The sequence below is a fragment of the Hemibagrus wyckioides genome, linkage group LG15 (assembly GCF_019097595.1).
Source record: "Hemibagrus wyckioides isolate EC202008001 linkage group LG15, SWU_Hwy_1.0, whole genome shotgun sequence".
Lineage (NCBI taxonomy): Eukaryota > Metazoa > Chordata > Actinopteri > Siluriformes > Bagridae > Hemibagrus > Hemibagrus wyckioides.
Genome location: NC_080724.1, coordinates 19862559 through 19886236, shown reverse-complemented (window position 1 = coordinate 19886236; position 23678 = coordinate 19862559). Strand labels below are relative to the sequence as shown.

Here is a 23678-nt window from a genome sequence, read left to right as displayed (position 1 = left end):
AATCACATCAGTTTCCACTCCTATCAGCCAAGAACAGGAAGATGATGTGAGCAAGGTCTTTCTGCCTGCAGGACCTCTGTTGTTTAGTTTTTTTTAAGACTATTGTGTGTGTGAAAATCCCAGAAGATAATCTGGGTTTCTGAAAGTTTCTGAAATACTCGAACCAGCCCATCTGTCAACAACAACCATACCACGCGTACACCCACAGAAATCTCACTTTTCCCCATTCTGATGTTTGATGTCAACGTTAACCGAAGACTGTAACCTTGATCAGCCATGATTGGTTGATTAGATAATCGCATACCCAGCTCAAGTGGTTAAGGCTCTGCGTCGTTGACCAGAAGATCAGGGTTCAAGCCCCAGCATTGCCAAACTGCCACCGTTGGGCCCTTGAGCAAGACCCCCTAACCCACCCTGTTCCAGGGACATTGCATCATGGCTGACCCTGCGCTCTGACCGCAACCCCCAAGGATGGGATAGCTTGTTCCTAATTTGTTCCTAATAAAGTGGACGGTGGTTGCAACCAACCATACTACATTAATCCAAAAAACAAAAAACATGTGCAATGTGAACATCACTAAAAAAAAAAAAAGAAAGAAAGAAAGAAAAGAAAAATTGCGTTGTCGTTGATTTTGTCCGTCGCGTGTCTCGGTTCCCCCTTACTTTACCCCCATGAGTGCAAAATGGGCGGATTTTAGTCTCACACACACACAAACACACACACACACTTACAGAGAGAGAGAGAGAGAGAGAGAGAGATAGATACCTAATAATCCTGTGTGTGTGTTAGTGCACTGACAGCAGCTGCTCCTGACTCTCAACTCCGGATCATTTCTTGCTTTAAATCTATAAAACAAACAGACACAGAAATGGGGAAAGTGGAAGGTGGAATGAAATGCGTGAAATACCTGCTCTTCATATTCAACTTCATATTCTGGGTGAGTGATGCATGAGCGCCTGTTGATGAAATGCTGTGAATGAATCAGATCCATTATTGTTGACTGTTTAGAGCTGAAAGCTGCATGCAGTGATCTGATGAAGGCTGTTCTGTACGGGGGGGAGAAAAAGAAAGGAAAACACCCCTTTCTTTCCATTTTCCCCCCATCGCCTGCGTCTCAGTGTGTGTTTATCCCGTCGGCCATGGAAAGGTAAATCAGATTTTCCATTAAGGGAACAAAACGCCCCTTTTTCCTCTTTGGAAACGGACGAGTTCACAAAGAGCTCCCTATTCCACATATAGTGCACTGCACTGCACAGGCTTTCCTTTATTTCATCTCTTATATATATATATATAAGTATATATAAGTATATATATACTTTTAATTTCAAACACTATATATATATAGTGTTTGAGATTAAAAGTTCAAATATGAGACCATAGATTTCTTGACATTTACCTCCCTATGTATTAAATAAGTTGCCACCTTTTGTTTGAACATTTTTCTTCAATTGATTTAGAAATATTGGTACATGTGACTGACAGGTGTTTTTTTTTTTCATTGCCCAGATGTGTCCCGTTAAATCTATTGTTTAAATAATTCATATCTAGGAATGTCTACCCTTGGTCCGAGCTTCAGGTTTGACCGGTATTTGTTAAATTTGTTTTATAAGGATAAACCAGTATGAAGACCAGAGAGCTGTCTATGTGAGAAACACAGCTGAGTAAAGAAGAAGAAAAATAGATAGTTATTGGGTATAGGCAAAAAATAAAATAAAATAAATTGGAAGAAAGAACGTACTTATGTATTAACAGTCAGACAGGGAACAGGTTGGCCAGGCAAAACAGCGACAATTGATGAGCTATGAAGAAAATAGTAGTTAATGACATCACCAACAACTCCTACAGGTGAGAGGTGATGGTATCACAATCCACCGTCCGAAATATAAAGGCCGAAGACCACAAACACAAAACGCACAATCCACACATCAGCGGTAAGAATCAGAAGGCCAGATCTCAATTCACAAAGAAGAGCCACAAAAGTTCAGGAACCAATATTAACCTCTACCAAAGTGACAGAAAGGCGAAAGATTGGAGGAAGAAAGGTTCTGCTCAAGTGAAGCATGGTGGTGGTAGTGCGTCATAGCTGGGGCTTACATAGCTGCTTCTGGAACATTCTCGCAAATCTTCAGTGAGGATGAAATTTCTGGTCGTAGCCGCAGAATGAGTTCAGAAGTCAACAGAAACTTTCTGTGTGGTCATTTAAAGAGAAATGCATCCAGTCTAATTGGGTCAGACAGTTTGGTGATGTCAGTGGGTTGCTGGTTTGATGACATTATTGAAGGCAAGGGATATGTAATTAAAGATGAAGTGTTATTGACTTGAATTTATTTGATCTTATACTGTAATTTTGCTCATCTGAAACACCAAATATGTCATGTTCTAAGTTTCTGAACCCATCTGGATGTAAATAGCAGGAAATGAAATCTGACATTCTGCTCCATCATCACGTGTTCAGTGCCCTGCTGTTCCAATACTTTTGGAGGGGACTGTGTGTATGGCTTCATGTGGATTTTTTTCCCGTTCGCATTCTACATCTTTCAGTTTTCTAAATAGAGCACATTTATCAAGATTAAACTTTAACTGCAGGTGTTCAAAACTGGCAGAAAATACTGATGCATTTCATTTCATATATATTACATGTGACACCTCGTAATTTAGGCGGTATGGTGTCGAGAATTTTTTTGAGGCAGACGTTTGGATTATTTACCTAATTAGCATAATGCTGGAAAGATCGCACTGCTTGGCACTGAAATCGTGACTCCATGTGTAGAAACTAAATGGATACCTGTGTTTTTGCGGCTAGCTAATGTAAACACCCCCTCATAAAATTGAAATTGTCCTGTGATTCAGTGTCCTGTGATGAGAGGAGAACGGTATTTACAATTACAGCAGCTGTTCTTAGGTTGAGCTCTGGAAAGTGTAGATCTTTGGAGCTCCATGCGGAAGCAGCATTAGGATAAATCAGACTGATCCTGAGAGCAGGAAGTATAACAGTGCCGGAATCACATCAGGGATGCGTGATATCATGATAAACTCTTACAGTCCACTTTGTAGGACTGGATCATGTGTCCATTACTAATACTGCACTGAGGAAATCCCTTGATATCCACAGTAGACTCGTGGTGATGTTTCTTGCTTATTTTCATTTCACTAGTGCTTTGAATTGTTCAATCTGATTCAGAAGGTGGCGATAAGTTTGTATTAATGTATTCTAATACATTACTGTTACTAATAGTAACACAGAGACATATCCTTATTATGGTGAAGTTTTCCATAATAGTAGGAGTCTCCGGTGTCAGTAAGTTTTCCAACGTCTGCAGGAGAAAGAAATCTTTACACTATCCAGTGTCTTTGTAACGTATAGTCTCATAACTTATTCAAACATCTTCCAGAAGTCGTGTTATTGTCAAATAACAGATTAAATTACTCTCCTTTCCCGGGTGTTTTGAATTCCTTATACATTTTTTAAAAGCGGTTTAGGGCTGTCTTCCGTTCCAGACATTATAAATGGATAATTTTATGCTTTATATAATGACACGCTCATCTGAGTGTTAAATCCGTAAAGCTCCTCGCCGCTCTTTGTTGTCTTTAATGTTAAGCCTGACAAGGCATTATGGTAATCAACACACTTTCTCACACACCATGACGAACGTTGTATGGATTAGATAATCGTTTTAACTTTGATTTTTTATGTTGATCTCTGGTCTCATGGCTTTGCCTTTTGATATGCGAGTGCAGTTGTCAAACACACGCGCACACACACACACGCGGCTGAGAGTCTGGTCTGTTGTCAGGTGTTAGTGAAAGGTAGCTTAAACGCTCTTGCATACACTAAAATGTTGTAGTACATAGTTGATAATAATAATAATGATAATAATGTGTTGTAATAATGCTAATGGGTATTATACAGCAAAAGAGATATTTGATCTACAATCAATATCACTCCCCACTCAGGCTGTAATTTATCATCCACAGCCCTCCATTATTACCCAGAGTTCCCTTGCGATCAATCCCAGACTCATAAACATCAAGCTGCCACTCCCAGTAAATGAGATAAAGGGTACTTAAGGGAGGGAGGATACAAAGCACAATGTGATGTTCTGTCCTGTTGCAGCAAATTCATCGCCTTTAGATTTTATAGCTGTAGGACTGTTAATACCGTAGCAGGTGTGTGTGTGTGCGTGTGTGTGTGTGTGTGTGTGTGTGCGTGTGTGTGTGTGCGTGCGTGCATGCAGGTGGGAGTAGAAATTACAGATGGAAGAAACAGGCCACAGTAATATCAGCCCACTGCTTCACATTTGCAGACAAATGCTTAAACATGGGTTTATAGCACAGTTCTGTTCTCAATTCTGATTGGCCAGAAGGTGTTGATCCATTTTCTAGCAAACAGCAGCCCTGATAGTGGTTAAAAAGAATTTTTTTTTTTTTTTTTAATGCACTCGTTCCGATACAGGCAACATGGTGAGGTTTTTCTGTAAGGATATGTTTCTATAAAGTCTCCAGTGTCAGTTCTTTGCAGTAGTCAGAAACTAAAAACATCCAGGACAGAGCTGTGTTTCTTTTGTTTTATTAACTTAAAGAAAGAGAAAATACGAGAAGAAAGGATTTTTAATAGAAGCTGTAACTGCTAGAACAGATGTTCCATCACGTTAATGGGTAAAGCGTATGACTTGCTTTAATTACTAATAAATTGTAATATTATTAAGGAATAAAACACTAAAATTTTAGTGTTTTTTGGGGGGGGGTATCTTGATTGTTTTCCTGTAAAAGCACGTCAACATCACTTAATCGATACCATGTGGTCAAATGTTTGTGCACACCTGACCAACATACCCATTTGTGCTTTAGTGAGGAGGTCTGGGGTTCAGTCAGTGTTCCAGTTCATCCCAAAGGTGTTCAATGGGGTTGAGTCAAAGTCAGGGCACTCCAGTTCTTCCACGTCGACCTTCACACATCATTTCTTCATGGAGCTCTGTGCTTTGTGCACAGGGGCATTGTCACGTGTTTAAGCCTCGTAGTTGGAGGGAATATGTAAAGCTATAGCATACAAGGACATTTGTGTGTACTGTCATGTGCTTCAAACTTCGTGGTAACAGTTCTCAGGAAGAATCACATGTTTATAGGTGTGATGGTCAGGTGACCACAAGCTTTTGGCCATCGCATGGCACGCACACAGGAAACTGAAGCTAGCATTAGATAATGTTAAGTTGAGCTAGCGTACACTGAAAACCATCATCAGGCAGATTTAGAAGAGTGGGTTTTACTGGTATTACCATGAAATACACAACTTCATACACCTTACATGGAAATAGACAAAAATACACACAGATATTTCCATATTTTAAGTGTTTGTATTAAACGTGGCACAATTTGCTTTACTGGACCTTTTACTGGACATATCAGCCAATATTGCTACTCATCTAATATTCTTTTATCTGCAATTACGTGCTTAAAAATTACAGGGAAAAAGAAATGCACTGCTTAAAACAAAGAGAAAAAAAATAAAAAAAAACCATTAAAAAATCACTTATCCCCGATTTAATAATGTATTAAATATAACTCAAATCCTGATATCCTAACAAACAAAATTACAATTAACTTACAATCACTTTTTATAAGTTAGATCTTTTCCAAACCCTAGATCCATCCACAATCTTATCTACTAGTCACATTAAAGATTACTGATTACAGACACACTTTTTTTTAAAACACTTTTAGGATTATGAAAGAAAACGCAGTTCATAAAGCATCATGTTAGAAGTTCTACTCTGAACACACACACACACACATGGTTTTATTTGCCTGAACTGTGTGTTCTGATCACACTGTTGCCTCTAATGTGCTCTGTGGAGACTGGCGCCCTCATAAATCCTTAATAATGCTGTTGTTCTGTGTGTGTGTGTGTGTGTGTGTGTCAGTGTTTGCATGTATTTAGCTCTTTGTGTGGACAGAAAAGGATCAAATATCCTCACAATGATAGCAGCGTGTCGAATGTCATCACATGAAATTGGTCCTTACAAAAAATACACAAAGTTCTTTATAGTTTTTATTGGAAATTTTTTTTAGAAAATGAATACTTAGTTACGATAATCAGTGTGTCTATGGAAAAGGTCCTCAGAAAGCTAGAAAAAATGAGAAAAGAGGACCCAGAACGTGTGTTTGTGTTTGAGGAGAGAAAAAAGGGTGTGTCCCAGTGAAACGAGTCTGTTAACCCACTTAGCTAGCTTTAAGTGTTTTGCTTCCTCAGTTTTTAGTATTTTGTTTGTTTTAGGCTCCGTTCTAAATGCTTTAACACAGAAGCTGACTCACAAGACATAGAGATGTTACGATGCCGCTTTTCTTTAGCGATACTTATGAGAAAAAACTTTAAAAACTACTACGTTTATTGTTTGTTTTTGTAACCTTAGTTTGTCCTGAACTGACTTTTCGGACCATAACTGTAAACTTCGCTCCAATTGACGTGTTTTTCGTCATCATTTAATATTAGTTTTTGTAATCAATTCTACAGCTGCTGATTATACAACAGGATTTCTGAGACACGTGATATGAGGTTCAGTTTCTGATTAAAAGCAGAGTTCAGACTGATGATATCCCGGGGTTTAGCGTAGTATCAAAAGCCCTGTAGTGTTAGAGGTTGTGTGTGTGTTTAGTGTCACTGTGTCCTTCAGTAAAGTGTGCTGATTTACACAAAAGTCCCATCGCCTTCCCATAAAATAGCTCTTTATCCAAATTAGAATGATTTGAATTAAAATAAGCCCCTCCCCTTTTGTCACCTGTTTGCCCCTAGCTAACCTATGGCACAAGCTGTTCTGGATCTGATACAACAAACCACCTAAAGTTTAGTCCTTTTTATATTTAATGTACAAAATAACACATTAAAAAAAATTTTAAATGTATTTTTTCCCTTTCGAAAGCATTATATGTTTTTTGCATATATTAAGTTCCAGTTTAATTAATTAAAATGTAATACAGTTTTTTTTAATCAATTAAAACTGCTACTACTCAGACATATTTGTCTCCTTTTTATTTTAATTTTTATTTTATTTTATTTATTTACATTACAAGAGAATATATAAATACACCAATGGAAACAAATCTAAAGCATGCAAGAGCACTAAAAAAGGAGTAAAAAAGGATAAGGAGAAATGAGAAGCTGTGAAAGACGAGGTTTAAAGCTGCAGGAGAAATGATTTTTCCACTGCTTTTATTTAGGCGTATGCCGTAGGCTGTTAAAATGCTTAATTAGAGTTCAGTCAGACTGCAAAAATACATTTTACAATGCGGCTTGAAATAAATAAGGCATGCGTGTGTGATATTTTATTTCTATTCATTGCTCGTGACACTCGAATACATGGTCTCTTCACCTCTTAGGACGGCAGCATATTTGGCAGAATCTCTGCTTCCTGGATATCATCTCATCTGTTTCCTTCAGAAGACAGAATAAAGTCGGTGTCGAAGAGAACATCCCATAATATTCCAGATTATTCCCGAATTCTCTTCTGTGGAGGTTTATAGCACACTGTGGACATGTATTACATTTTTGCAATGCAGTGGTATGAAATATAATATCAGCACACTGAAAAGTAAACATGGAAAATCCATCAGCAACATGAAATTCTCAATAAACATGAATGTAAAAGCCAGTAGGAGTCAACACACACACACACACACTTAGTGGTTTTATACGGAAAAATCTGGAGCTCTCATTTTACATTATTGCATTTTTACAGAAGGAGAGATTTATTATTTCTCTACTTGATTCCAAAGTGAAACACCAGAGAGAGAGAGAGAGAGAGAGAGAGAGAGAGGGATGAAGAGAGAATACAGAGACAGTACATGATGATAGTAATACTGGTGATGATGATAGGGATGAAGGTGGTGGTGGTGGTTATGGTAACGGTTGTAGTGGATAGTGGCAGATAAGGATGAAGATGTTGATGATGAACATAATGATTAAGGATGATCACATTGATGACATTGATGATGATGATGGTAGTGGTGGTGATGGCTAACAATGATGGTGTTAGTGATGACACTAATGATGGTGATAGCGGTGGTGAAGGTGATGATACTGCTGCTGCTGATGGAAATAATGATGATTAAATATGATGATAATGCTGCTGATGGTGAAGATGATGGTTAATTATGATGAGGATGGTGGTGCTTAAGTATGATGAGGGTTGGTGATGACACTAGTGATAGTGATGGTAATGAGAAGGAGGAGGGGAAGAATGTTAGTGGTAATGCTGCTGTTGATGATGATGGTGACAAAAATGCTGATGATGACACTGACGATGATGATGATGACGTTGAAGATGATTAAGAATGATGATTTTGATGACACTAATGATGATGATTAAGGATGATGATGTTGGTGATGACACTGATGATGATGATTTGAGGATGATGATGTTCATGATGACAGTAATAATGATGATGATTAAGGATGATGATGTTGGTGATGACACTAATGATAATGATTAAGGATGATGTTGGTGATGACACTAATGATGATGATTATTAAGGATGATGATGTTGGTGATGACATTAATGATGATAATGATTAAGGATGATGATGTTGGTGATGACACTAATGATGATTATTAAGGATGATGATGTTGGTGATGACACTAATGATGATGATTATTAAGGATGATGATGTTGGTGATGACACTAATGATGATGATTATTAAGGATGATGACGTTGGTGATGACACTAATGATGATTATTAAGGATGATGAAGTTGATGATGATGATTAAGGATGATGATGTTGATGATGACACTGATGATGATGATGATGATTAAGGATGATGATATTGATGATGACACTAATGATGATGATGATGATGATGGTGGTGATGACACTAATGATGATGTTTATGACACTAATGATGATGATAATGATTAAGGATGATGATGTTGGTGATGACACTAATGATGATAATGATTAAGGATGATGTTGGTGATGACACTAATGATGATAATGATTAAGGATGATGATGTTGGTGATGACACTAATGATGATAATGATTAAGGATGATGGTGATGACACTAATGATGATGATTATTAAGGATGATGATGCTGATGATGACACTGATGATGATGATGATGATGGTGGTGATGACACTAATGATGATGATGTTTATGACACTAATGATGATGATAATGATTAAGGATGATGATGTTGGTGATGACACTAATGATGATAATGATTAAGGATGATGAGGTTGGTGATGACACTAATGATGATGATTATTAAGGATGATGATGCTGATGATGACACTGATGATGATGATGATGATGGTGGTGATGACACTAATGATGATGATGTTTATGACACTAATGATGATGATAATGATTAAGGATGATGATGTTGGTGATGACACTAATGATGATAATGATTAAGGATGATGAGGTTGGTGATGACACTAATGATGATGATTATTAAGGATGATGAAGCTGATGATGACACTGATGATGATGATGATTAAGGATGATGTTGATGACACTGATGATGATTAAGGATGATGATATTGATGATGACACTAATGATGATGATGATAGTGGTGATGACACTAATGATGATGTTTATGACACTAATGATGATGATGATTAAGGATGATGATGTTGGCGATGACACTAATGATGATTAAAGATGATGATGTTGGTGATGACACTGATGATGATTAAGGATGATGATTTTGGTGATGACGCTAATGATGATGTTGGTGATGACACTAATGATGATGATTAAGGATGATGATTTTGGTGATGACGCTAATGATGATGTTGGTGATGACACTAATGATGATGATTAAGGATGATGATTTTGGTGATGACGCTAATGATGATGTTGGTGATGACACTAATGATGATGATTAAGGATGATGATTTTGGTGATGACGCTAATGATGATGTTGGTGATGACACTAATGACGACGAGGATTAAGGATGATGATGTTGGTGATGACACTAATGATGCTGATGACACTAACGATGATGATGATAATGCATCATAGTGACAGTGATGGTGAGTGAGGTTGATGGCAATACTGATGAGAGTGAAAGACACTTTGTTAATGCTACTGATGATGTATCATGATGATAGTGATGATAATAGATGATAATGATGATGATGTCTCTTTGTTTACTACCACTTTGTCCCTTTCTCTCTCTCTCTCTCTCTCTCTCTCTCTCTGTAGTTAATGGGTTCTCTGGTGTTGGCTGTTGGTTTGTGGTTGCGGTTGGAAAATGACACAGTGTCTCTTCTGAACAGTGACACAGCACCGGTCACCTTCTTCATTGGTGAGTGTGAGTATGTATGTAATGGTGTGTGTCTGTGTGTCTGTGTGTATGGGAAAGAGAGAGAGAGACAGAGAGAGAGAGAGAGATGTGTGTGTGTTTGTGTGTGTGTGTGTGTGTGTGTGTCTTAATCAGTATCAAACTGTATTCATTTAAAGAGAACCTCTCTAATGATCACGTGATCACATGGTTAAAGGTTGAGCCATCTGTTCTGCTACATCACCTAGGGTAACTATTGAAAAACAGGAAATTGTGGTTCTGGTTTCCAGTAATATAGTAAAGTTATAAACAAACACCTGGGTGAAACTGAACTTTCTACTACTCACACTTTTTATTTTAAAATAACATGTTGAATGAGCATGGATATACAATAAAAATGAGAAATACTGTATGGTGTGTGAATAATAACAACATATATGAATATGTCAGAGTGTGGAAATGTTAGTGTATATGTGTGTGTGTGTGTGGGAGGGTGGGGGTTTGAGTGTTTGTGTGGTTTCACTCTGAGCTGCAGGATAATGAAACCACACACGCAAACACACACAGAGAGCCATTATATGTATTTGCATCTGTATCGGTTTAACGCTCAAAATATTTGTATCTGTTTTGGATTTAGATGTAAACCAGAAGTGGGCGTGGTCTATAACCTTTCATTTTTATTTGTTTTCAATTTGAAATTGTTACCCCCGGGTCATCCTAAACCCCGAATAATCGGAATCCTGGGTTATCTGTGATCATGTTTCACACTGCTCTTACTATACCTGGGGTTAGCTGTCACTGATTGGCTGAACAGCAGGCAACCTTGTTTATACCCTGCTAACTGCTAAGTTTGTTCAGTGTGAAACGAGCAGTGTTTGCTTGTTGCTGCTGGACACTTGGCAACAGACCGCCAATCAGAAATTGAGCAGCAAGCCTTGTCATATATATAGGTTGCCTGCTGTTCATCCAATCAGTGATGGTGACACCGTAAATATACAAATAAGAACGTTAACCCGGGGTTTAGGAACGTACAGTGTGAAACGTCTGTTAACGAAAACGCAGGATTAACAGGTATAGTATTAGCAGTGTGAAACTTGACTACAGATAACCCAGGATTTATCCGGGGTGAACCAGGGGTAACAATTCAAGTGTGAAAAGCCCTAATGTTAGGGTTAATACCGCAAATGTGGTTCTAAGCCTGCTCCGGAGCAGGGTTTCATAACCCCGGGTAAAAAGCGGTGCTAAAACACTGCTTTCAAATTACAGGTGTGAAACATTTCTTTACCCGGGGTTAAAATCGGTGTTTAGAGCAGCGATAACCCGCAGTGTGAAAAGCCTAAATAGGGCTTTGAAATTGTTACCCCAGGGTCATCCTAAACCCCAGATAAACGTAATCCTGGGTTATCAGTAATCACATTTCACACTGCTCATACTATACCTGGGGTTAACTGTTAATCCTGGGTATTCGTTACCAAACATTTCACACTGTACGTTCCTAAACCCCAGGTTAACTTTCTTATTTGCATATTAGTGGTGTCACCATCACTGATTGGGCGAACAGCAGGCGACCAGATTGGCTGTCTGTTGCCAAGCGTCCGGCAGCAATAAGCAAACACCGCTTGGTTTCACACTGAACAAATTTAACACAGCAATGTGGGATTAACTCAGCAAATATGGTAAAAAGTGGTGCTAAAACACCGCTTTCAAATTACAGGTGTGAACCGTTTCTTTACTCAGGGTTAAAAGCGGTGTTTAGAGTGACGATAACCCGGGGTTAAGCGCAGTGTGAAAAGTCTAAATGTGAATGTAATCCTGTAAATATCCTGGAAAACACTGCTGGAAATATAAGCTGTTTTTTTTTTTATTCGCATATTATAATTATAATCATTTTATTTTATTTTCATTGTTTTAATAATATAACAGCTCAAATTGAAATGTGCTGTGGAACCTTCTGGAAAGCTTTCTGTTTTCTCTGACACCAGCTACTAAGCAAGTAAAACTTCATTTCTAAGCAACCTTCAGCCAAAAAAAAAAATTCCCTGGTGTTTCCAGTCGACCTTTCGATAATGTTTGATCAGATTACCTTTCGCTTTTACTTCAGGTTTGTTTACAGAAATGTTCGCTGGAAACCAGAGAGCTTCTGAGATCCTTTTTTAGAGAATATCTTTTTTAACAGCAAAGACGCACACCCATATCATGAACTCTTGATTGTCTGATATAATTTTTCAAACTTTTTGTCCTGCAGTGGACAGAAGAAAGGGCTCAGTGGTGTGGTTAGCTGGAGGATCAGCATGTGCGGTGTGTAATTATGTGTGTAGGTAGTGAAGGTGCCTTTGGCGGGGGGGGTGTCATCTTCACAGCACTCCTCCATCACACTGACTGAATTATTCTTATAAACAAATTCAACATGATGGATGGGAAGACTTGTGTGTGTGTGTGATGTGGGTCACTAATGGACCGTTTTTCAGCAGTGATGTCATTGTGTCACAGTAAAAGTCCTCCTACAGTCCAGACACATAAATAACACACATCTACAGTACATTTGGCTATATTTGACTGCGGTGTGTCATTTCAGCCTACATGTGTCTGCATGTGTGTGTGTGTGTTGGGGAGAGTGTGTGTGTGTGTGTCTTATTCATCACTTTCCCCCTTAAAACCACACAAACGCTCCAGAAAAAGAGCGGTGCCTCACTCTTTTGTTTTTTAGAAGGTAGTTTGTAGGGCAGGGATTTAGTCACCATGGAAACAGAAGTGGAAAAACAGTTGTGGGTGGGTAGAGGGTTTTTTTTGGTGGTGGTGGTGGGAGTTTGAACAGGTACATCTGACCTACAGGGAAAACTTATGCCACAGCCCAGATGTCATTTCAATTCCCTACACGTCGTATCCCCCACAACGGAGAATCATGCTCACTATGTGGCACACTGATCTAGGGAACAGTCTAATCACAAAAGTGTTTTGTGATTTAGTTCATTTTCATCACATAAACACCATCGCAACAGTGCTTCCAAACCGCCCTCCATATATATAGAGCACATAAACACCGTTATCGGGTTTAATTTGGGCGTGTCTCAAACCACAGACCTATTCACTATACAGAACACAAACACCGTTATCAGTACAATTAGGGCGTGCCCCAAACCACCCTATTCACTATATAGAGAATATAAACACCGTTATCAGTTAAATTTGGGCGGGTCTCAATCCACACACCTATTCACTATACAGAACACAAACGCCGTTATCAGTACAATTTGGGCGTGTCCCAAACCACACACCGTATTCACTATATAGAGAATATAAAAACACAATTGTCAGTTCAGTTTGGGCGTGTCCCGAATCACACACCCTATCTAATGTATAGATAATCGTAAACACCTTTATCAGTTCAATTTGGGCATGTCCCAAATCACACACCCTATCTAATATATAGAGAAACGTAAACACCATTATCAGTTCAATTTGGGCGTGTCCCAAATCACACACCCTAACTAATATATAGAGAAACGCAAATACTGTTATCAGTTTAATTTGGGCGTGTCTCAAATCACACACCCTATTCAGTACATAGAGTATATAAATACTATCAGTTCAGTTTAGTCATGTCCAAAATCACACACCTTATTGACTATATAGAGAGCATAAACACCATTATCTGTACAATTTGGCCGTGTCCCAAACCACACACCCTATTGACTATATAAAGAACATAAACACCATTATCAGTTCAATTTGGGCGTGTCCAAAACACCACAAGATAAGCCTTTAAGTGCCAAAAGGCATTGTGGACATTTGTGTTCCAAACCACACACACTGTTCACTATAAAGAGCACTTGTACAGCATCATGAGTCCACAGTTAATGTGTCCCAAACCACACACTTCTAGATAGGCCTTTAATGTGCATTGTGGGTATTTTCTACAGACTAGAATCCATTGTTTGTATGATTCATTTTTGGTTTTGATAATATTTACACAACTAATAACGAGAAAGTGCTCCCTCTCTCTTTCACTCCCTCCCTCCCTCCCTCCATCCCTTTTTCTCTCTCGCCCTCCCCCTGCCTCTGTGATGAAGGTAATCAGATGAGTGAAAAGTCAGATGAGGTTAATTACATCATCTTTCAGTGCTGCATGATGTCATCGCCCTTGAACAGAGGCTCGTGAGGGACAGTGTTCTTAGAAACTCTGAGCTTACGCTGCCCTCTTCTGTTCAAAGTGTGCAATTGCAACCTGCAAATTGGATAGATAGATAGATAGATAGATAGATAGATAGATAGATAGATAGATAGATAGATAGATAGATAGATAGATAGATAGATAGATAGATAGATAGATAGATAGATCTTCTTTCAGCTTTTCCTTTCAGGGGTGGCCACAGCGAATCATCTCTCTCCACCTATCCCTATCTTCTGCATTATTCCATCCATATACCTCCTCTTTGGCCTTCCTCTTTGTCTCCTGCCTGGCAGCTCCATGTCCAACATTCTCCTACCAATATTCTCAATATACAGTGTAAATACAGATATTATATATATATATATATATATATATATATATATATATATATATAGAGAGAGAGAGAGAGAGAGAGAGAGAGAGAGAGACAGACAGACAGACAGACAGACAGACAGACAGACTAGGGATTAAGTTAATAATAATTGCGTTAACAATTATGTACATTATAATTATATTATAGAGAGAAAATATAGCAGAATGTAAAAAATGTACTTGTTTGCTTTGTTTATTTAGTTTTCTGTGCTGTCATGGCAACAAGCATGAGTGTCCTATTAAACATCCAGCACAGTGCACAACTGATGGGGATCAGTTGTTTCAACAGGTTTCTCAGATGTATCTACTGATCAGTAGGAACACACTGTTTACTGTATTAGTGAAGGATGATTAAACGTCACTGGGATTCAGTGTCCTCGTCTCATTCTGTTGTTGTAGGAGTCTACATCCTGATCGCAGCAGGGGGTTTGGTGATGTTGGTGGGGTTTTTCGGATGCTGTGGTGCTGTTCGCGAGTCTCAGTGTCTCCTTGGCTCGGTGAGTTCTTATTTTTTTATCCTGAACTTCCTCATGTCATTCCTTTTTCTTTCTTCTACTTGTCCTGTTCTGCTGTGTTACCCGAACTTAACTTTCTTTTTTTTATATTTCTTATCTTATTCTTACTTCCATCCGGTTCCTTTTCTACCTCCTTTCCTCATATTTCTCCTTTATTTTTCTTTCCTACCCCCCTAACCTCAATATTTACCTTTCCTTCCCTTTCCTTCCTTCTTTCCTTTGTTTCTTTCCCTGCCACTCCTTTCCCTTTTTCCTCAGAAATGTACTTCTGTTCTTTATCAAAACTGCTATTCAGCAGATGTGAAAGGTGCAAAAAAAGATTATAATAATAGTAATAATAATAAATCTTAGGAATTTCAAAAAACATTCATAATAGTTTTATTATAATATTAAACCAAATGCATAAGATTATTGAACCTATTTTTATACATTACTACTAATTATAAGTTTTACATTTTTCTTATTCTATTAGCGGATTATTTTGGATCTATTAGCAGATTATTATTAGTGTAACGTTCTTGTCCTATTTCAACGTGCAGTTGTGTTTAATTTGCGTTCCTGTGTACCTGCAGTTCTTCGCCTGCCTCCTGATCATTTTCGCAGCAGAAGTTGCGGCTGGTGTGTTTGGGTTTCTGAATAAAGACACGGTAAATCTCTACACTCCAATACTTTCGCCTCGAGGTTAATTCTTTCATTAGCAAAGATTTATTTTCTTCTCGCTTTCATTCCCTCAGATCATAAAGGACATTCAGGCGTTTTATAAATTATCTGCTAAAGACAGTAACAGCACGGATATTCTCGACAGCTACCACCGAGTCGTAAGTCCCACGCTGTGTGTGTGTGTGTGTGTGTATGTGTGAGTGATTTTCTTCGGTTGTTGGGATGTGTGTTGAGATTTTGTTCTCTTCTTCTCGCAGTTGAATTGTTGCGGCACTGAGGAGTCACATAAAACTCAGTGTTCTAACCGCTCACGTGACACCAAGGTAACTTGATTTTTATTTCTTTTTACATTATTTAGTCAGAGGAGGAACATACACCGATCAGGCATAACATTATGACCACCTGCCTAATATTGTGTTGGTCCCCCTTTTGCTGCCAAAACTGCACTGACCCATCAAGGCATGGACTCCAGTAAATCCCTGAAGGTGTGCTGTTGTATCTGGCACCAGGAAATTAGCAGCAGATCCTTTAAATCCTGTAAGTTACAAGGTGGGTCCTCCATGGGGCCACTTTAGATAGATACTGACCACTGCAGACCGGGAACACCCCACAAGAGCTGCAGTTTTGGAGATGCTCTGATCCAGTGGTCTATCCATCACAATTTGGTCCTTCATCAAACTCGCTCAAATCCTTATGCTTGTCCATTTTTCCTGCTTCTAACATCAACTTTGAGGACAAAATGTTGACTTGCTGCCTAATATATCCCACCCACTAACAGGTGCCATGATGAGGAGATCATCAGTCTTATTCACTTCACCTCTCAGTGGTCATAATGTTATGGCTGATCGGTGTATATGTGAATATGATGTTCTTGAGCTCCTGTGAGTCACCCTGGGAATCCATACTTAATCTTCTACCATTTCCACAGAATTGTGAACTAGCCATTGAAGAATTTTTCAACAGTAAACTCTTCATCATTGGATACGTGGGGATCGGAATCGCCGGAGTCATGGTGAGAGCTTTTGAAGGAAACATTATGACACAATATTCCCCAAGTGTATCCATGAGTAAAGAAACACATAGCTACATGCTTGCTTACTTGCTTAACAACAATTTTTATTATTATTATCATTATGACGAGTTTCTGTCTGATCTTCGCAGATAATCGGGATGATCTTCAGCATGGTGCTGTGCTGTGCGATCCGGAACAGCCGTGAGGTCATCTAACTTGATGACCTTTTTGACCTTTAACCCTCTGCACCAATTTTCTACAGACACAACAAGAGCTTCGAGATCAACCCAAATCTCCTTTTCCATCACTCAGAACATCCAGTCAGAAACTAATGGAAGGATTTCTTACTTTAAACCTTTTGAGTTTTTTTTTTCTTTTTCTTTTCACTTTACCTGCTGGATAGGTGTCGTAAAATATTCTGTTTGTGAAGCTGTTTATTTAATTTATATATTTCTCTCTAGGTTTAAATCTACTGGAGAATGTTGAGATGCGTAATTTAAAAGACTGGGGTCACATGACCGAGGGAGATTAGGCCAGTGAGGTCCAGTGCGTCGTAGTGAGCGGAAATAACACATGAAGTGGTGTTTAACAGCCCGAGTGCACTACCACAGGGAGGGTGTTTAAAAGGCGTGTGTAGTGTACATGCTGTGCGGTTTGGGACACGTCCACAGTAGACGGATGATGTTAATGTAGAATTAGTGCTTGATAAATAACCCTGGGTAGTGCACTCACAGGTCTTTCGGACCTGATTAACATCATATGTGTCAAATTGAATTGAATCACATTAACGTTTACTCGCATTACATAGTCGTGGCCTTTAGGACCGGTTTGTACATATTGCTGAGATTTATACTCCCTTTTTTTGTAACGTGTGTGATGGTGAATATCTGTGACGTGCTGTCGGTTTGTGTAGAAGCTAGTCGTTAGCGTTTTTAAGTAATTCCTGTTCGACGATGATGTATACGATCAATTAAGGTGCCTTGCTCTTTTATACAACTTATATAACCTGAGATCTTCAACCTGTCCTGTTCAGATAATACAGATGCAGCTTTTTGTGCTTTCAACACACACTTGTCCACTTCCTCTCGGTCGAAGCCATTCTGTTTGACGGATCGATTCGACCGATGTTCACATCAGTCGGTGAGAAATTGTTCATGTCGTTTGTAACTTGTTAACTGTTGCTTTAGTAAGATTTATTTCAGCAACACAACTTACTTCAATGCCATTTCCTGTTTTTCAAAATGGAGGACAAATCTTATAATTCTAAACTGGAGTCTAAATTGTTGAATAGCTAATTAACTAATTGTATTTACTCATGGTGCGTTCAAGTCACGTCGGAAAGATCGTATTTGCGAGTCGAACGCACATGAACGGCAACACAAAGTCGAAATTACGGGTGTGAAACTCAGGATTTTCCTTCAGCTCGTAGTTTCACGCGCTGGGGGGCGTGTGTGAAAAAAACCTGGTGGAATCAATTGTCTGTGCAGAAATGCGTCTACTTCTTGTCTGAAGTATGATGAAACAATTTACTACAGTTGTGTTATATGAGTTTCTGCACATGCGCAGTACAAATGGTGTTTCCGGTACGGATCGAGTAGTGACAGGCGGTAAATGTGTTGAAGTTGAACCTTCACTCGTTTCAGACACTGATTTCAATTATTATATGTTTGGTTTATGAATCAAGTGACTGAAATCCAAACAAACTATATACGATATACAATAACATTGTGCAATTAAGATTTGATACGAAACGATAACGTTTACAGCAGCTTAATGAAATGATTACACACATAAAAAGCAAAACACCTGATGCACAATGTTTGTTCTTCCTTTTCATAAAAGTTGTTAGAACCTTTGCTGTATCCTTGTAGTAATCAAGAGAACCTCCATCTTGCTCCCACCAAAGTGACTTGAATGCACTACGTCGTAATTACGACTTCCCAACTCGTAAATATGAACTTCCCAATCGGATTTATATTATATCAGCTAGCATGTCATGTAGTAAAGTATGGCAGTTCCATCAGCTGTGCAGAAATATCCTAGTTTATATATACACTATATTAACAAAAGTATTGGGACACCCCTCCAAATCACTGAATTCAGATGGTGTATTTCAGGGGTTGGGCTCGGTCTCTTAGTTCCAGTGAAAGGAACTCTTAATGCTTCAGCTTCATACCAAGACATTTTGGACAATTTCATGCTCCCAATTATGTGGGAACAGTTTGGGGATGACCCCTTCCTGTTCCAACATGACTGTACACCAGTGCACAAAGCAAGGTCCATAAAGACATGGATGTGGTGTGGAGGAACCTCCTGACCTCAACCCAATAGAACACCTTTGTGATGAATTAGAGCGGAGACTGTGAGCAAGACCTTCTCATCCAGCATCAGTGCCTGACCTCACAAATGCAATTGAAGAGGAATGGTCAAAATATTCCATTAAACACACTCCTAAACCTTGTGGAAAGCCTTCCCAGAAGAGGTGAAGGTGTTATAGCTGCAAAGGGCGGGACAACTCCATATTACATTCATGTGCATACATAAGGCAGACGTCCCAGATTTGGAATGGCTCACAGTCTATGCTGTAATTCAGCCCAAAGGTGTTCCTCCATGTCTTTATGAACCCCTGATTTAGAGAGGTACCTCAAAACTTATATATAGTGTATATAGTGTGTATATTGAATAAGGTGTATGACTGACGTTTGGGTCCTTTCCTTTTGCTCCACGTAAACATTCGTTGCATATAGATAGTGGACCCAAATAGAGAGGGGAAGTTGACAAGTGTGCACTTGAAACAGGAATGAAACACCCGATTAGCTAAAACTAATTAAACAAACATGGACTGGGTGAAGATCTGTAGTAATACTGAATGTTTCCATAAGTAGATGTAGTTTATTAAATCCTCTTCTTGTAAGTGTTCTTTAGGCACGTGCTGATAATATAGAGTATATATGCTATATAGTACTCGACAACCTGATAGTTACTAGTTATTTTGGACACTTAGGTTTCCCAGAAAAACCTTGAAGACACTGAGACTCTCATTTCTTGGACATGAATAAACACTAAAAACAGAACTAGCTTAAGTCTTAAGTACTATTTAATCAGGTGGTGATTATGACCTGATGCGTGTCTGTTAAGTGTTGTAGCACGAGGACAATAAGAGATCTCAGTGATGGGCGTGTCTTCAGGTTGTACGCGTGACGGTTGCTGCAGAAGTTCACTTCGTATTTCTGTTATTTTATCTTGTTGAATAATATAAGCATCGCAAATAAAATGCAGTCTTGTTGAGTTAAGAAGAATATATATACTGTATATTCCACTATATATTTACGCTTTCACATGGCTACAAAATCGGCGAAAGTGTCTACTGGATAGAGTTGATCATTTGTTAAGACTCGTAAAAGTAAGTAAAATAAAAAGCAAATTATAAAAAAATAACCCTTAATCTTAAAACATTGTTTAGTTGGATTTTTCCAAGGCGTGGGTTTATTGTGTCCGAGCTGAGCCGAGTGTGATGATGTATAATGAAGCTGAATGTGAAATCAACCACAGCTGAGATACATGCTAATGTCACAGGAAACTATTTCAGAAGGATCGACTTGAGTTTCAGCACATGCCTAAAGGTGACGAACAACAGGATCATGAAGTAAACAGTGTGTGTGTGTGTGTGTGTAGAAATGCATGTACAGTATGTTGTATGTAACGTTGCATGGCTTTCCATAGCAGCTTAGATCAAACCATGTGTGTTGTAATTATTATTTTTTTTAACAAGCTTGTTTTCCGTACTGTAAACAACACACGTTGTTTTTGTCGATGCTGGTTTTTTGGTATTGGAACGTGTAATTTATTTATTGGCTGATGAGTTCAAGCAGGTTTAGGCTTCTCAGGATGGAAGATTGACGTTAAAAGAACAAATAAACTTTTCTGAGGTTTTACCTTCTTGTGTGATTTTGTGTCATCTGTCATTCAAACAACATTCAAATCATTTGAACTAAAAAGCTTTTAGAGATTCGAAAGGGGTGTCGTCTACGCTGTCATGGTTACGGTAAACTCGGCACTGGACTGCATTACCCATCAGTCCATGCATATCATATGATCACAACACACGTAACAAGCTCCAATTACACTCACTTGTATCCTGTTTCATCCTGATGAGTGCATCTATTTAGGTTCCTGTGGTTGTTTGTATAGCTTCAGTTCATGTTGCTTCACATAGCCTTGTTTCTAGTCTGTATATTTTGCCGGATCATTTTGTATCCTGTTTGTATTTTTTTGTGTTAGAAATACATCGATCAGCCATAATTTTATGACCATGCATAATAGTGTGTTTGCTGCCTAAACAGCCCTGACCCGTTGAGGCATGGACTCCACTAGATACCTGAAGGTGTGCTGTGGTATCTGGCACCAAGAAATTAGCAGCAGATCTTCTAAGTCCTGTAAGTTGCAAGGTGGGGCCTCCATGGTGCCACTTTTGATAGATACTGAACACTGCAGAGCGGGAACACCCCACAAGAGCTGCAGTTTTGGAGATGCTCTGATCCAGTCATTTAGCTATCACAATTTGGCCCTTCATCAAACTCGCTCAAACTCTAGCACAAGATGTTAGCAGCAGATCCTTTAAGTCCTGTAAGTTGTGAGGTGGGTCCTCCATGGATCAGACTTGTTTGTCTAGCACATCCCACAGAAGCTCGACTGGGTTGAGATCTGGGTAATTTGAAGGCCGAGTCAACACCTCAAACTCGTTGTTGTGCTCATCAAACCATTTTTGCATTGTGGCATGGCACATTATCCTGCTGAAAGAGACCACAGCCATCAGGGACCCAAGGTTTCCCAGCAGAACATTGCCCAAATCATGACACTGCCTCCGCTGGCTTGCCTTCTTCCTATAGTGCATCCTGGTGCCATTTGTTCCCCAGGTAAGCGACTCACACACATCCGGCCATGCACGTGATGTAAAAGAAAATGTGATTTATCAGACCAGGTCATCTTCTTCCATTGCTCTGTGGTCCAATTCTGATGCTCACATGCCCATTGTTGGCGATTTCGACTGTGTACAGGGGTCAGCATGGGCACCCTGACTGGTTTGCAGCTACGCAGCCTCATGCACTGTGTATTCTGACACCTTTCTATCAGAACCAGCATTAACTTCTTCAGCAATTAGAGCAACAGTAGCTCGTCTGTTGGATCGGATCACACGGGTCAGCCTTCACTCCCCACGTGCATCAATGAGCCTTGGCTGTCACCGGTTCACAACTGTTCCTTCCTTAGACCACTTTTGATAGATGGAATACCCCTGGAATACCCCACAAGAGCTGCAGTTTTGGAGATGCTCTGATCCAGTGGTCTAGCCATCACAATTTTGCCCTTCATCAAACTCGCTCAAATCCTTACGCTTGTCCATTTTTCCTGCTTCTAACATCAACTTTGAGGACAAAATTTTGACTTGCTGCCTAATATATCCCACCCACTAACAGGTGCCATGATGAGGAGATCATCAGTCTTATTCACGTCACCTGTGAGTGGTCATAATGTTATGGCTGATCGGTGTAGTGTGCTTATCGTAGATTTGGTAGTACATGTGAGTAAAATTTTGATTTCAATTTATCTGAGATGTTAACGTGTGAATCCTTATTCCATGCTCCTTTAGCGATGCTGTTTTTTATTCTTATTCTCCGGCTCTGACACACTCCCGATGCACCTTATCACTGATGTTACAAAGAAGGTTATAAAACCTAGCAAATTATGAACTTCACACTAAAGAACAAGCTCCCCATGGCAGATCACTGCCTGAGCATGAGCGTGCCACACAGCATGTGTGAGGTTGTATTCCCTGAGCTGTGCTTTGCTCGCGGTGTCATCTTTCTTGTCTGAAATGAAGGCAGCAGGTGTGGGTTAGAGTTTCATCCTCACTGCAGCATGCACACTTTTACCCAACTGTCCGATTACAGCTCTCATCCACTGCTGGGGTTGAGCAGAATGAATATCAGCCTTGATGAAATGTAATCAGAATAACGTCAAAATGTATTTCTTCAGTCAATCTGGCTGCATCCCAAATGCTAGCAGCTGCTAGAAAGCTTAGCTGCTAGAGAGCAGAAAAGCTTTAAAAGAAGAAATATCTTAAAAAGAAATTGTTGTAGTGACTATTCAAGCTAGCTAAAAATCCAGCTAGCTAATCGGCTAATTAGACGTTTACTCAATTTTGACATAAGACACTTTCGACCTCTTATGTTACTCTCATGCTGTTATCACGCTCTCATGTAAAATGTAAAATGTATGTCATGCTGTCTCATGCTCTCATGTAAAATAACCATGAACTCTTAACACGAAGAGATTTTGTGTGTTCTAGCACAGGTTTTAGTGTCTCCTAAGGACGCTAACTTATCATCAATTCAAGCTGACAGAATGCTAACTTGTAAAGTGGCAAATTCGCTGACTAGCTAGCTTGTTACTAAGATACTCGCTATTGTCCACTGGCTAGCTTGTTGCTGAGCTACTCTCTATTGTTAGCTGTTGTTGCTGTGCTTCTGTCCAAAATGTTGCATGAAATGTGCATGAAGTTCATTACAGAAGAACAGAACCAATAGCCACTCAAGCCTGTAATTTTTGTGAAAGTCACTGCTAACAGGGCATTATGGATAATGGTGTCCTCAAAGTTAAAACACT

The 23678-nt window shown here is 39.2% G+C and overlaps 1 protein-coding gene across 1 annotated transcript; it reads left to right on the top strand.

The window, feature by feature from the left end:
• Positions 1-725: 725 nt before the first annotated feature.
• On the top strand, positions 726-20950 carry tspan2b (tetraspanin 2b). The gene is made up of 8 exons (XM_058409864.1): positions 726-938; positions 10207-10309; positions 15228-15325; positions 15916-15990; positions 16078-16161; positions 16261-16326; positions 16932-17015; positions 17165-20950. Exons 1-8 carry the CDS (start codon positions 870-872, stop codon positions 17228-17230), a joined length of 645 nt encoding a protein of 214 aa, XP_058265847.1. The 5' UTR covers positions 726-869; the 3' UTR covers positions 17231-20950.
• Positions 20951-23678: the final 2728 nt, after the last annotated feature.

What these genes read in the sequence shown, in the direction of transcription:
- tspan2b (XM_058409864.1), top strand. Translation starts at nt 870, where the DNA reads ATGGGGAAAGTGGAAGGTGGAATGAAATGCGTGAAATACCTGCTCTTC. An exon ending in TATTCAACTTCATATTCTGG is followed by an intron (nt 939 to 10,206) that starts GTGAGTGATGCA and finishes CTCTCTCTGTAG; the next exon opens with TTAATGGGTTCTCTGGTGTT. An exon ending in TCGGAATCGCCGGAGTCATG is followed by an intron (nt 17,016 to 17,164) that starts GTGAGAGCTTTT and finishes TGATCTTCGCAG; the next exon opens with ATAATCGGGATGATCTTCAG.